The sequence below is a fragment of the Plecotus auritus genome (assembly GCF_963455305.1).
Source record: "Plecotus auritus genome assembly, chromosome: 4".
Lineage (NCBI taxonomy): Eukaryota > Metazoa > Chordata > Mammalia > Chiroptera > Vespertilionidae > Plecotus > Plecotus auritus.
Genome location: NC_137775.1, coordinates 10,917,815 through 10,932,525, shown reverse-complemented (window position 1 = coordinate 10,932,525; position 14,711 = coordinate 10,917,815). Strand labels below are relative to the sequence as shown.

Below are 14,711 nucleotides of genomic sequence, written 5' to 3'. Positions count from 1 at the left end.
CACGTTTCTTGTTCTGCCTACCTCTAGTTTACTCTAGTTTCTCTTCTGCTTTCAAGGCTCCAGACCCCGTTCCTGGACCTGCCCTGGAAAAGAAGTATCCAGTAGAGATGAGCTCACTGCAGTTACTTAATTAAAAATTTGTAAGCTGCAAAAATGGCAGTGAGCCAACCAAGAACAGCTACAATTTGAATTTTTCTATTTCCAGGTATGCTAAAGTCAATGGCACCAGTCAAGCTTAGCCTATGTAACTGCCTTACGATGAAATCTATAATAACCAAAACTTTACTTTCAAAATTTGTGGTCATCTTGCTTTAAAATATAGTATCCTCCCTAACATCTAGGTAACTTGCAGCTAGTATTGACCTTAACATACCTTTTGCCTGAATATTTCTAATTGAACTGTTTGCTAGTGGTAGCAAACTAATCCAGAAACAATTTAAGAAAAATAAATTTGAAATCCTATTGAATTAATCCCTGTAAATGTACAAAAAGTAATCTGGTCTTCATTAAAAAGTAAACAACAACCACAATAGAACCGTCTTCCCTTCAGAGGTTCACATATAGTATAAGTAAGATAGGGAATTAAGTAAATGAAACTAGTTCTCCATCCTGAGTTTCTCAACCATTGTATACTACAAATGTCTTCACGTAAAGGGTAAATATATTCTTCAGTAATTGGAAGTCATAAGTAAGATTTCTGGATATAACCAAGTAATGTATTATATAGAACTGTTACCTGAAGAATTTAATTATTTTAAATGTAAGTATATAACTAATATTTGCTATATTTTTTTGAGTGTTCAAAAGAAACCAGACTAGAAAGTAGTTGGAATTTTAGCAACAAAATTAAAACTGAGGTTTCCTGCTGCCTTAGATTTTAACCAAGAAAAAAACTTATGAATAGTTTGAGGGTTGAGGTCAGTTAGCTTTTAAGGACCTTTATTGCTTTTACCAATTTGTACAGATTTAGAAACAGAATTAATCCATAAAAGGTGAATTTATTTACTTAAAAAGTTAACCATACATATCTTTTTATTTTAAAGTTCAATTCAGATAGGTTAGAGATTACCAATATTGAACAGAGGAATTTTATTATCAATTCCAATTGTTAAGAGATGATACTAATATTCTAGCTTGTGCTTTCTTTATATTCCTCTGTTGTTAATGTATAATGAATTTAATGTTAGCCAATCTAGTTAGCATTAGGTCACTGGTTATATGCCACATTATTTGTTTGGTAAAATTTGTTTTGGAAAAAAAATTTAATCTGAGCATTGAATTAGGACTGGAAAGGAAGCTACTACTAAAATTATAGGAGCATTACCACTGTTAAATGAATTAAAGGAGAAATTGTAGAGGGAATTGCATCTGAATTTCAAGTCTTATTAGTTATCACTTGGGCTATCAGTAATGGTAAAAAATCTATATTATTGAATGCAAGTTGTGTTTAAAGCACTCTCTAGACACAGTAAAGCTGTCAAAATGAATAAACTTTACATTCAGTGAGTTTACAGACAAGTAATTTTTTTAAAATATAATAATAGAGGCACAAACAATGTACTTGTAAGTACCAGAGAGCATCAATTTTTTAGGAAAGGTAATATTTCTACTGAGCCTTGAAGGACAGATAGAATTCTTCAGGGAGAATGGAAAGAGTATTTCTAATTTATGGAAATGAAAGTAAGTAATATGATCTAGAAATTGTGAGCAATCCAGTGTGCCTGGAGAATAGTGGGGTACAGGATGATATGATGGGTGATGGAGCTATGCTATACATGCTTTCAAAAGTCAAGTGAAAGAGAGTTTGATTTCATTCAGTAGATAATGGAATCCATTGAAGACATTTTAGCCCTGGTGTATTTAAATCCATGAGTCTTGAAAAACTGAATGTGGCAGAGCAAGGGTTGCTTGATAAAGTTAAAGATTAGGCAGTAGTAATACCTAATAAAGGGCAACATTTATTATTATATGTCAGGGATTGTGTGTGAAGAGTTTTATGTGCAATTTCTCATTTAATCCTTCCTACAGGAATGTTGTGAGAAATAATACATGTTAATCATTTAGTACAGGAGTAGTAATTATAAGCTCAGAAAATTGTTCTTGTCCACATTTATGTGTGATAAATTCCTATAAGAGTGTTGCATTTATTGGGAGATTCTTAAGACAGTAACAATAAACTTACTTTTCTACTACCCCTTACCTCTTTCTTTTAAACATTTAAACAGCCGAAACCAGTTTGGCTCAGTGGATAGAGCGTCGGCCTGCGGACTGAAAGGTCTCGGGTTCGATTCCTGTCAAGGGCATGTACCTTGGTTGCAGGCACATCCTCAGTGGGGGGTGTGCAGGAGGCAGCTGATCGATGTTTCTCTCTCATCGATGTTTCTAGGTCTCTATCCCTCTCCCTTCCTCTCTGTGAAATATCAATAAAATATATTAAAAAAAAAAAAAAACATTTAAACAAGGGGTGGGGGACCTTTTTTCTGCCAAGGGCCATTTGGATATTTATAACATCATTCGCGAGCTATATAAAATTATCGACTTAAAAATTAGCCTTTTATATTTGGTCAAACATTTAATTAACTCACCCCTAATGCCTTGGCAGGGTCAGACCAAATGATTTTGCGGAACTGGATGTTCCCCACCCCTATTACTTAGTTTGAGGGCTTCATATTAGTTTATGTGGAGTTAGCCTTAGGGTAAAAAAAGAGAGAGATAGACCAGGCCTTTTTTATTTTTTTTAGCCAGTGGATTGATTATAAGGTACAAGACTAAACATAGAGGTAGTCTTGAATAAATTAAATTAATTTAATTAAAACATAACTGTAGATCTCATCTGTCAAGCATCCCGAAAATTGATAATTGTTGCAGCTGTTAACAGCTATGTTAGTAACATTTTCAACATAGATAACAGACCTTTAAGTATTTGAAATTACATATAGTTGGCTAAGTACAGGTACTTTCAAATAACTCATTCCATCCTACTATTACTCTCCTACCCATGTATCAGAACACAAGTTATGTTATGTGAAAATATATAGGAAATAATTTCATAAGGAAAATATTCTGCTCTAATTATCTCAATTGTTTATGACTAATTATACAAATAATACATGCATATATATTCTTATAAAAAATGAAAACATAGCAGAGATGACTAAACCTCCTTAGACTATCTTCTATCATGAGTCCCTTTACCCAGCTCCCTCTTCCAAATAATTAGTGATATCCTTTTAGAACCCTTCCTATACATACATATAAAAATATCTGTTTAAAATTTATCTCTCTTGTATCTTTTTAAAAAAACACACAAATCTATAGTACATGGGTTTTGCATCTTTTTTTCATTTGGTAATGTCTTACAAATCTTTCCATACAATTATCTGGATATCTTACTCCACTTTTTAAAACAGTTGCATGGTATTCCTTAGTACTGCTATACAATGATTTACTTAATCATTCCTCACTGAATATTCAGGTTGTTAATACACACTGAGGTGGTCATCCTTGTATGCTCCTCTTTGAACACCTGTGTTTGTTTCTAGATTAGATGCTTTCATTTATATAGATAAAGAGGTAGAACTCTGGTACTTTATTACTAGCAACTAATTTCATTCAACCCATCTCACAACTGATTGTAGTAACAGTGAGTAGTGACACTACAGTTGATCTGCTACTGACTCCGTTGAAACTAAATATATCTGTTAATATGTCTCTCCGTCATTCTCTTCAGTTTAAAAAACCATAGTATAACAATTGTCTTCTTTGCTTCATATGTGGGGAGGATAAAATGATATAACAGATGTGCTGTGAGAAGTCCAGTATAAATCTGAAATCTAGACTATAATCTTCTCAAAAGCATGGACTATTTTATTCATTTTTGCATAATAAGAGCACATTGCATGGCATATAGTAGGCAATGTTTGTGAAATGGATCCCAGAAATGGTGAACTAAAAAGTGGGTCATATCTATGAGAAAGTTTCAGACTAGTAGAATTTTCTTATATGTATATTTTACATTATCTGAAATCTGTATATTTTTCACTGAAAACTTCCCACCTTTTCATCTTCATCTCACTTCCCACCTGCATTATAGCCATAATTCCTCAAATTTATCATGTTCTATCATGGCTTTTCCCCCAATACAGTCACCAGTGCTATCCTGCAAGACGTTTTCTATTTTTCATGGCTAAGCTTAAGCACTACATTCTTTGTGAAGTTTCTCCTGCCTGTCCTTAATTCCTGAGTTTAGGCATTTCTTTCTCTTGACTTCATTGCGGCTTATACACCTCTACATGGCACAGAGGGAATATTGCTGAATGAATGCATGCCCACCTCTGGGACATGGTAGAAAGTCACAGATCCAGGCAGGGCCTGGAACTTCAGAGATAAATTATCTGAATCAAGAAAGTGAGAGGCATGCTGTTTTTGCTGACGGATGTAGCATGCATGGTGCAAAGGAGGGCAATATAGATCTATAATGTAACCCTGCCTACCCCTCTTCAGCCTCATCTTTCATCCCACTTTCTCCTTGTTGGTCTCAGTCCCTGCACTCCAACATCAGCCAGCTACTTATCTTTCCCAAACTTTCCATGCTATTTTACTCCTTGAAGTCTTTCCCCAGGCAACTACTTATGTCTGAATTATTCTTTTTTTTAAAAATATATTTTATTGATTTTTTACAGAGAGGAAGGGAGAGAGATAGTTAGAAACATCGATGAGAGAGAAACATCGATCAGCTGCCTCCTGCACACCCCCTACTGGAAATGTGCCCGCAACCAAGGTATGTGCCTTTGACCGAAATCGAACCTGGGACCTTTCAGTCCGCAGGCTGACGCTCTATCCACTGAGCCAAACTGGTTTCGGCTGTCTGAAGTATTCTTTTCCTCTCACCTATCCACCTAGTAAACATATTTTCATCTTCCAAAGTCCAGCTTAGCTGTCACATTCTGTAATGAATCCTTTCCTAAATCCTCCCTTTATATCAGAATTAACTGATCCCTCCTTTTCCCTTGTGTACTGCACATTATATCTGTAACTACTCAGTTACTACATCTTTGATGTTTGTTTTTTCCTTCTAAAATTCGTTGAACATAGGGAACTGTGCTTTTATTAATTTTAATATTTTAGCACCAATTACAGTATTAAATTGTAGGCACTTAACAGTTTTATTAAGTAAGCTATATATATACACACACAGACGATACATATAAAAATATAATATATAAAAAATAACATTATAAAATGTTATTTCATAAAGATGCTAATTAAATTATCACTTGCATATATTTTACAGTTCAGAGTTCATATTTCATTAGGAAGTCTTTCTATATTTATGGATAAATATTATAGGATGAAATTCTCATTTCTTTTTTATTCAGTTATACAATTAAAAATATTATTAATTGAATATTCTCTAAGGGTACTTATAATTATTTGGAAAAATATGAAACAGATTTATATGTAATAAATCTGCTGAGATAGGAGTTTCTATACAGTTCTGAGATGATTCTTGACAATATAACAAAAAATTCATTTACCATAGCCATAATAAGACGAATAGCCAACTATACAATCAAGTGTTGGATTTGAAAGACTGGCACATACTTAAGAAAATTATTGCATTGTACATATTGTATTTTAGAGACTTGATTCGGTTCAATATTGTTTTATTAGTTTTAACTTTGCTCATGTTGAATTCTCTTTCTTTTTAAGATTCTGAGTGCTATTATAGTGATGAAATCTGATTTAAATGTTTTCCTTTGCACATAAATTTTATCTTTGTTAGCAGGCTTAGAGGTCTCATGATTTACCATAGTTGTCAGATTACCAATCAATTGTATGTGTTTAATTTAAAATTTGCCAATTTAACTTTTGGTTAGTGATGAAAAGTCTTAAGACATCAATAATAACATTATGTCTCACTTGTGAACTTAGTCATCACACTCCCAGTCACTCCCAGTGTTATCCCAGAGCCGTAACACATACCTGGCATCTGGCTGTCAGTTGCTTCTGGGGAACAGTCAGCGGAGAGCCATTCATTAGAAAGACGATGGGCACAGTGACGTGAGAACAGGAAAAACAGAGCCCAGAAAGGGTTGAAACTGCACGGGATCAGCTGGTGAAAGTTCTCATAACTTTCTCTTAATCTTCATAATAAGAAGCCACTTTAGATTAATATTTTAACCAAATTGTTATAATCACCACATGTCATTAAGTTCACTGGTTCATTACAAATGTTTATGGTTAATGTGACATGAAAATTGGTTCTTTAAAGTGCTTTCATTTTCTTTCTATTTTCCACCTTTTACTAATAAATAGGACCTTATTATCATACCACATATTTATATCATCTTTTTCTTAAAGATTATATTTATGCACAGGATGGATTATCCAAAAATTAAGTAAAAAGAGGGGCACTAAACAGTAACTCTGTTTTTATCTTAAAGCCCTAATGTATTGGAAAATAATGAGAGATGAGTTGGAAAATACACAAAAAGGTCGTTATATAATATGTTTTGATGAATTATAACCATTTTGTCTTAGATTTATTGCACTTTTTTTGATCCTTAGAAAATGGTAGCACTCACCACAAAACCACAGTACATAAATTGCCAAGTGTGGCTGAATTGCACATTCCTTTTAGAAGAACGTATTACTGGTAAGCCTTTTAGCCATAAGAAATGGTCAACATTCATAGACTTGAGGCAGTGTATTAAAAGAGAAAATTGGGAAGCTTTATTTTTAAGAAGAGGTAGTGTAGATCATTATGTTACTTCATCTATTAATGTTTATTATTTTTCTTTAGAAAGTAAATTAGTATAGGATTATAAAATTGAGAAATCTGTTGTTTGGTAACATAGTTTATTGCTCCCTTCTAGCTTATAAAGAACTCTAAATATAATAGTTAACCTAAATTAAGTAGCATTCAGATGATTGCTTTGGTGTGTTACTGTTATTTTATTTTTGCAAATAACTGGTTAACTATGTAAAACGATTGAATGTGACATCTGTTTTATGCTAAAGACGGGTTATATTTATCTTGTTTTTAATCTTGAATGGTGTTAGTATTTGAATTTTAGATTTTTTATTACATAGCTATAATTTTTATACTTGAACTTGTAGAAAAATAGCTTGATATTATAGATTTGGGGGGAGGGAATTTTGCTTTGCCCTCGTAGATTTGTAACATCATGTTCCAAGAAATATAATTCTACTAATTTGCTGTTAAAAATAATTGTAAAATTTTTCATGTTTAATGACACTTGTAAATTATTTTAAAGTTAAAAAATATGAAGTGCACACTCATCATGTGAGGAATACAACTGTTCATGGCTTGTAGGCAATTTGAGTCTTAATTCTTATGTACTATAACACCTCATTGACCGCCCCCCTCGTCATCGGGGGACGAGGCATTCTCTGAATGTGCCATGTAATTTAAGTTTACCTCTTAAAGCACTGAATCACAAAAATAGACAAGAAGACTGGTTGTATTGCTTACTTTCCCTCTGAAATAAACAGTACATTTCATACTTGAAATTTCATGATTCAAGCCATCATCTTGAATGAGACTTATATTGTGTGGTTGTAATTTATATCTGGTAGGTAATAAAACATTAAAAGGGAAAAAAATGTGAAGTGCATCAATTATTACCTAACTGGCACTTGAGGACATATTTACATAATACATCAATAATGTAAAAGGTGCTTAAAATTGTATATGTAATTAGGCAGGTAATATAATTATTTTTCTGGCTAAATCCTAAAATCTTCCTTCAGGCCAAAAGGTTTCAAAACTTGCTTTAACTTTTATTTAAAAAATTATAGCATCATCCTGCTATTTTTATTGCATATCATTGCTTCTTTCTATCATAGTTATTCTTTAAAGTATAACTGCAGTGTGATAATGTCAGGCAATCCACAAAAGAGACACATTATAATTAGTGATAAGAAACTGTTAACATCATATTGACAACCAAAGATAAGTTGAAACGTTCTGCCTTCCCATTAGACATCCTGGGGAAGTTAATGTTAATAGTTGTTGGGTCAGAGGGGCTTTGCAGTAGTTCTGTTAACATTTGACATAGGTATTTATTTCTAAAAATCACCATGCTTTGCAAATTGTAACAAAAAAACAAACAAACAGGGTTTATGAAAAAAATAGAATTTGGGATACAACACTCAAAAACTTCATTAAGTGAACATTAAAAAAAAGATAGGAACCTTAAAAAAAACATGGTAGTATAAATGTTAAGCGGTTAAGAAATATATAAAAACTTATACAGCATTTATACAAATAAATATTGTTCTTTGCTTTGAAAAAGCCTGAAGTTTGCTTATGGAAGTGAACATAAGTGTGGCAGCTTATTATTGTGAAGTGGTTAAAGGAGGGTTTTCTGAAATTAGAAGGAAAGTTGTAACACAAGATGTGGATGGGTGTGACCGACTGACTGCATACAGATGCAGTGAGTGAGGGACCTACCAGATGTTTGAGGTGTGCTCATATTTACATTTTGTGTATTAACTTGTTTCAGGTGAATATGATTTTCTGCATCCATCTAGTATTTCTCACAGACAAAATCACAGCAAAATTTAATTAATGCTCAAATTGTTCCCTAATATATCAATTATATTGGAACAAATATGCAGTTTCAAAGCAAGGTATTATAGCAGCACTGACTTATAGCTGAGGGTAAGGAAAACACTTTAGTTTGGAGAGACTACTACTTTTTATAGTAGTCTTTAAAATATATATGTATTTTGATGCATATTTAGAGATTCCTTGCAACAAATATTTACTAAGCATCTTCTAGTTGCCATACACTTTCTAAATATTCAGGATACAGTAGTGACTAAGTTACTTTCTCCACTTTGAAACCAATGTTAGTATAAAGAATTTGTTGCCAAGAGTTGGTTTTAAGAGTAAAATTGGAGAGATGTGTGAAAGAGGAAGTCTAGCAAGGAGTCTACTGGGCAACAAGGCTTTTCTCTAACCTATCAAATTATATACTTTTACAAGATTTCCTAGGTCCTGTGTAACTCAAGATTCCAATATTCACAGAAAAAAATTACCATCTCCAGAGGTTACATCCCAAGTGCCCATCAGTAGATGAGTAGATTTAAAAAAAAAAAAAAACTGGTACATTTACACCCTGGAATACTATGCAGCAGTAAAAAAGAAGGATCTCTTACCCTTTGAGACAGCACAGAGGGACCTGGAAAGTATTATGCTAAGCGAAATAAGCCAGTCAGAGAAAGACAAGTATCACACGATCTCACTCATATGTGGAATCTAAAGAACAAAATAATTTACTTCCTAAATATCTTTTAAGTTTTTCCTTCTATTCAGTCTCCATTGTTTTCTCTGCAGTTACAAGCTGTTACATTTCCTGGTTAGACTACAGCAGTTTTCTAACTGGTCTTCTCACATATTCTTTTGCCCTTTTCTCTATGTTATAGCCAGTGATTCTCCATATATACGTAATTTCTCGATCATGTCACCTTTCCTATTTCTGAGCTTAAATCTTTCAAGTGGCTTCCCATAACTCTGAAAGTAAAACCTCCAAATTTCAATGGCCTATAAAGCACTCCATGATTTGGACCCTACCTTTCTCTTGCTCCATTCTCTACAATTTCTCATAATGTACCATACCACCTTTTAATTTCTGTTTTTGAATGATGTGAAAAAAAAAGAGTAAAAAAATTGATAGCAAGATAAACTGAGATGGCAGGCATCAGATCAAGTTAAAATAGTTATCTAAATATGAACATGTGTTTAATCCATGGGTTTCTGTGGCCTGGAGAGCAAGGGCATTATGAATGACACATAGTAAAGACTGAATTCTATTGTGTTCCTCCAGTTAGTATTGATATTTGGTTGGTTGCTTTGTTTGCTTGCTTGCTTGCTTGTCTGTTTTAGTTAACTCGGCTGAACTCAAACTATAGACTGAAATCTCAGTTTTGTTATTTCAGCCTTAGCCTGGCTGCTTGGAATCACTCACATATGTGTACATTGGGGATCAGAGACGTGTGTAGACAGAATATGTAAAATTTGGTACTTCTGTTCTTTCTGTGATTTACTCACTAGTTTTCAGCTTTTGTGGTTATGTCAAAGTCTGTCCTTTGTTTCAGTAAGTGAGTAAGATTGCAGGTTTTCTGTCTAGGTTTTATCTACCCGAACCAACTGGGGCCAGCTTTCTGGCTATAAGCTATTTTTAAAAATGGAAAGTCACCCCATGCTGTACTCTCCTAAGTACTGACTCCCTTCTCCCCATCCCTAGCACCACCACCACCTCCACCCCATTGCTGTTTCTGCTTTCTGCCTTCAAGTAGTTGCTTTTTATACTTTGTCTATTGTTTATAGTTGTTCTTGGTGAGAGAGTTGGTAGTAGGAGCTACTTAGCCATTACAGGAAGTGGAACCCCCAAATACATTTGTACATTTGAACAGTTTCTTCATTTGTGTACTTGAGAGTCTTTAAGAGAAAAGCAAGTGTGATAGTTTTTTAAAGAATTTTAGAGCTTTCTGTATATGTTTTAATAATGAAATAAGTTGAAATTTATTTTTATGATTTATCCTCTTTTAAATAATAAAATGTTCCTGAATTAGACTGAAAATGTATTTGCTTCACCCTCTGGATAAGCTTCTCCTTCTAGATATTTGCTTCTGGGAGCAGCAAATATCTAGATCATTAGAAATGTCTTAAAACAAAATAATTTGAAGAAATCAAACAGTAAAACCTTCATTTCATCAAAATGTTGCTTCTTTGACCTAAATCCTGGGGATACAGCAGTAAGCTTCAAAGTTCTTAATCCTGTGGAACTAACATTTTAGAGATACCTAGATAGATAATAAGTATATGTCATGCATCGATAAATGCAGTGAAGAAAAAGGGTATAAGAATGTGATGGGTTGGTAGACAAGTGTGGCATTATTTTAGATAGATTGATTGATCAGGGAAGCTGTTTCTGAGGAAGTGACATTTGGTTAGAGCTTCCTGAGGTAAGAGAAGGAGCCAGGCAAGCACTCTGAGGGCAGAGTATTCCAGGCACAAGGAAAGGAACAGCCAGTCCAAAAGCCTTGGGGAGGAATGAGATTGGCCTCTGAGAAATCACAGAACCAAAGGCGCAGTTCCGAACTGAGGGGACAAGGAGAATGGTAGGAGACGAAGTTTGAGGGGTGGTAGTTAGCTAGGAGTTGTTTGTTGTAGGATTTTGAGCAGGGAGAATGATTGACTTAATTTTTACAAAGTCACACCCCTCCATAGAGTAGGGGGGGTGCATGTAGAACAAGAGTAGAGGCTTTCAATCTAGGTGAATTATGATGGTGGCTTGGACAAAAGTAGTAACAAGAGATGGGGAAATTCAGATTCAGAATTTATTATTATTTTTTTTTTTGCAGATATATTTAACATGATTTGATGATGGATTAGATATGGGATGTTAGAGAAGGAGCAACTGTATGAATGATGATACTGTTTGCTGAGATGAAAAAGACTGGGAAAGGATTGTTTTGAATGGGGGGGAATTAAGAATTTGATTTTGGACACACAAAGGATTTTAGATATACCGAAGGAGATATGTCAGGCAGGCAGCAGGCCATATTAGTCTGGGACTCCAGGGCGAGAGCTCCCTTGGAGTTGGAGATACAAATTTGCAAAGCCTCTGTTTAAAACAGTGTGTTTGGATGAGAATACCTTGAAGAGGAGTGTAGGTATAGTTGAAAAGAAACGCTAGACCTGAACTCCCTAGCCCACCAACATTTAGATGTCAAGAAAAGGAAGAGAATCTGAAAAAAACTGAGAAGGAGCTGCCAGTGGGTAGGACGAAAACCAGAAGAGTATAAAGAAGTCAAGAAATTGTTTAAAGAATGAGGGAGTGACTGATAAGAGGTCTGTAAGATGAAGACTGAGGACTGACCGTTAGTTTGAAAATCCGAAGATCTGTGACAGTTTTGATAAGTACAGTTTCAGTAAGAAGAGCGATGAAAGCCTGATAGGGGTAGATTTATAAGAGATGAGGAGGAAGGAAATGAAGGTGATTAAGTGTAAACAACCCTTTCCAGGAGTTTTAGTCCAGAAGAGGGAAGGGGCAGAGAAAAGTCAAGGGTAGCTTTCTCAAGATGAGCAGCACCCCTTAAATTATTTCTAAATATCGTTTACTAATTTTCAGTACTTTCTCCTGCAGTCCTTTTGTAGAAACCCTTACTTTCAGTGCTGAAATTGTGTGTGTATGTGTCTTACATAGATACAGAGTCTGGAAATCTATATTGCAAATGACTTGGTTTGACAGTGCTTTCACCTAATATGTAACCAAGCTAGTCACATAGAATTAAGTAAAATTTAATCAAATGATAAAAATCTGAAAGGCTGTACTGTGCATGCTCTCTAAGTGACTTATTCTGCTGAGGACTCAGGAATTCTGTCGTAACTAAATTTACTAAAAAATAGTTTAATATCTACTGTTATGCTGAAAACTGCCTACAAAGTGCTAGATTTACAATAATGAATCAGAGAGACCTAATTTCGATATTCATGGAGTTTACAGACCTGTATTTTCTTAAGGTTATGTTAATGAGGTTAAAAGAAATACTACAGATAAGAAATTTGTTTTAAAGAGACTGTCTTTTTGTTAAATTTATCCTAAAATGAAATGTATTTTAATTATTAAGCAAATGCCATGATTTTAAATATTTTAATATGCTATTTTAGTTTAATATACTTATATACTATTTATATCCCAAAGAGGCTTAAATAAGAATCAACATGGTTTACATTAGGAATAAAAAGGTAGACAGTTCTCAACTTTGGCCACACATTAGAATCACTTGAGGAACTTCAAAAAACTTATATGCACAGGCTCCTCCCCAACCAATTAAATCAGAATCTCTGGAGTTAAGGCCAGGCATTAATATTTTTTAAATACTGATTTAATGGAAACACAGAATAAAGTGCTACTATGCCCCTGAGGATGAATTGATTACACACTTAAGGATTAAGTCTATCTGAAAATTAACAGAAAATATCAAATGTATTGGGTTATGGTAATTTTTAAACAAAGCATGCAAAGTTATTTGTAGAACCAAAGTTTTTCAGGTTCTTAATTTTATGTAGAGTAAATGAGAATTACTCTCCTCAGGCCATCCTCTAATCATTAAGAAAAAAATCAGTAAAGTTAGTCACTTTCCCCTTTTAAAAGAATGAGGGAAGACTACCTGGACAATAATTTCTTATTTAAATACCTATGGGCACAGCTGCTTGCCATCACGAGTTAAAAACTGAAAAGATAGTATAACTTATGTGGAAAGCATTATAGGACTAAATAATATTTTTATAATTTATATTAAATGTTAGGTACTAGAGCACAATACCCTTTTGTATTGAAATTTTAAATCCACAACAATATTCATTCTATAATCAGTTCTCATTAAAATTTTTTTTCTTTCTTTCACAGAAAATGCTTGGACAGAAGAGATGAGTACTATTTCCACTAAGGCCTAGAACTGCCTACTGTATAAGTAGTCCTGATCGGGCAATATACGAATGGCCCAAGGAAGCCACCAAATTGATTTTCAGGTTTTACATGACCTGCGACAAAAATTCCCTGAAGTACCTGAAGTTGTTGTATCCAGGTGCATGTTACAGGTCAGTGTTCAATGATTTCTGAATTTATTAATACAAACCTGGTATTTTGTTAAACATTGGAAGAAAACTCTTTTATCTTCTTGTTGGCATTAATGTGCTATGATGAAAAGAGATGAGCTTTGGTGTCTGATAGTCATGTGGCCTTTAACAAGTTATTTAGTCTCTGTATCCCATCTGTAAGATGGACAATACCTACCTTGTAAAGTAGATGTGAGGATGAAATGAGATCCCAGTAAGCATTGGTATATGGTTTATATTTACTATGAGCTTGCTTTACTTTTCCCCCTCGTATTTTACCAGGTCTTCATGTGAAAGTGAGAAAACTCATTAAATAGGAGTCAAGACTCTTGGGTTCTAATCCTAAATAGGCACCCCAAGCATATTTGGCAAGTACTATGCCTTCTTTGTACTTGAGTTTTGTTATCTGTAAAAATGAAGGAATTGACTTGACAAACCCTAACAACCCAATTCTAAAGAAGAAAGTTTGTCTTTATATTTTTAAATTAATCTGTAAGTTTTCCAATTAATATCACTAAACAGATAATAAATTTTTATATTTTTATTAGTATGCACAATTTCAGAAATCCATAATTCTAAATAATTAGTGATATTGTGCCTTTTCATTTGATTAAACTGGAAATCTGTCAAAACTATTTTTCAGTTTGTTCAAATAGAGCTAAAAAAGAGTAATTTGGATTTAAACATATTTACTCTTGACAAATTTATTTTTAAAGTTTCAATTTGTATGAAAATTTTAAAGACTCCGTATTTGTATTTGATATTAAGTAACTTCATTTTGTTCACACCCTTATTACCTTTTTTTAAAAATATTTTTATTGATTTCAGACAGGGAGGGGGGGAGGGGAGAGAGAGCGAAAGAGAGAGAGAGAGAAACATCAATGATGAGAGAGAATCATTGATCAGCTGCCTCCTGCATCCCCCACACTGGGGATTGAGCCTGAAACCGAGGCATGTGCCCTAACTGGGAATCGAACTATGACCTCCTGGTTCATAGGTCGATGCTCAACCACTGAGCCACAACCAGCCAGGCCACCCTTACTACCTTTATTCG

General features: G+C 33.9%; 1 protein-coding gene across 4 annotated transcripts in view; it reads left to right on the top strand.

Annotated features, from left to right (window-relative positions):
• TAB2 (TGF-beta activated kinase 1 (MAP3K7) binding protein 2) overlaps positions 1-14,711 on the top strand; it is a 74,217-nt gene that overhangs the window by 27,142 nt on the left and 32,364 nt on the right. For 3 of the 4 annotated variants that reach the window (XM_080665812.1, XM_080665813.1, XM_080665810.1), the window contains exons 2-3: positions 57-205; positions 13,449-13,639. In XM_080665812.1, coding sequence (XP_080521938.1) covers positions 13,538-13,639 — 102 coding nt within the window. In that variant the 5' untranslated portion in view covers positions 57-205; positions 13,449-13,537. The remainder of the gene's footprint in view (positions 1-56; positions 206-13,448; positions 13,640-14,711) is intronic. The other variant, XM_080665811.1, reaches the window with a different exon arrangement.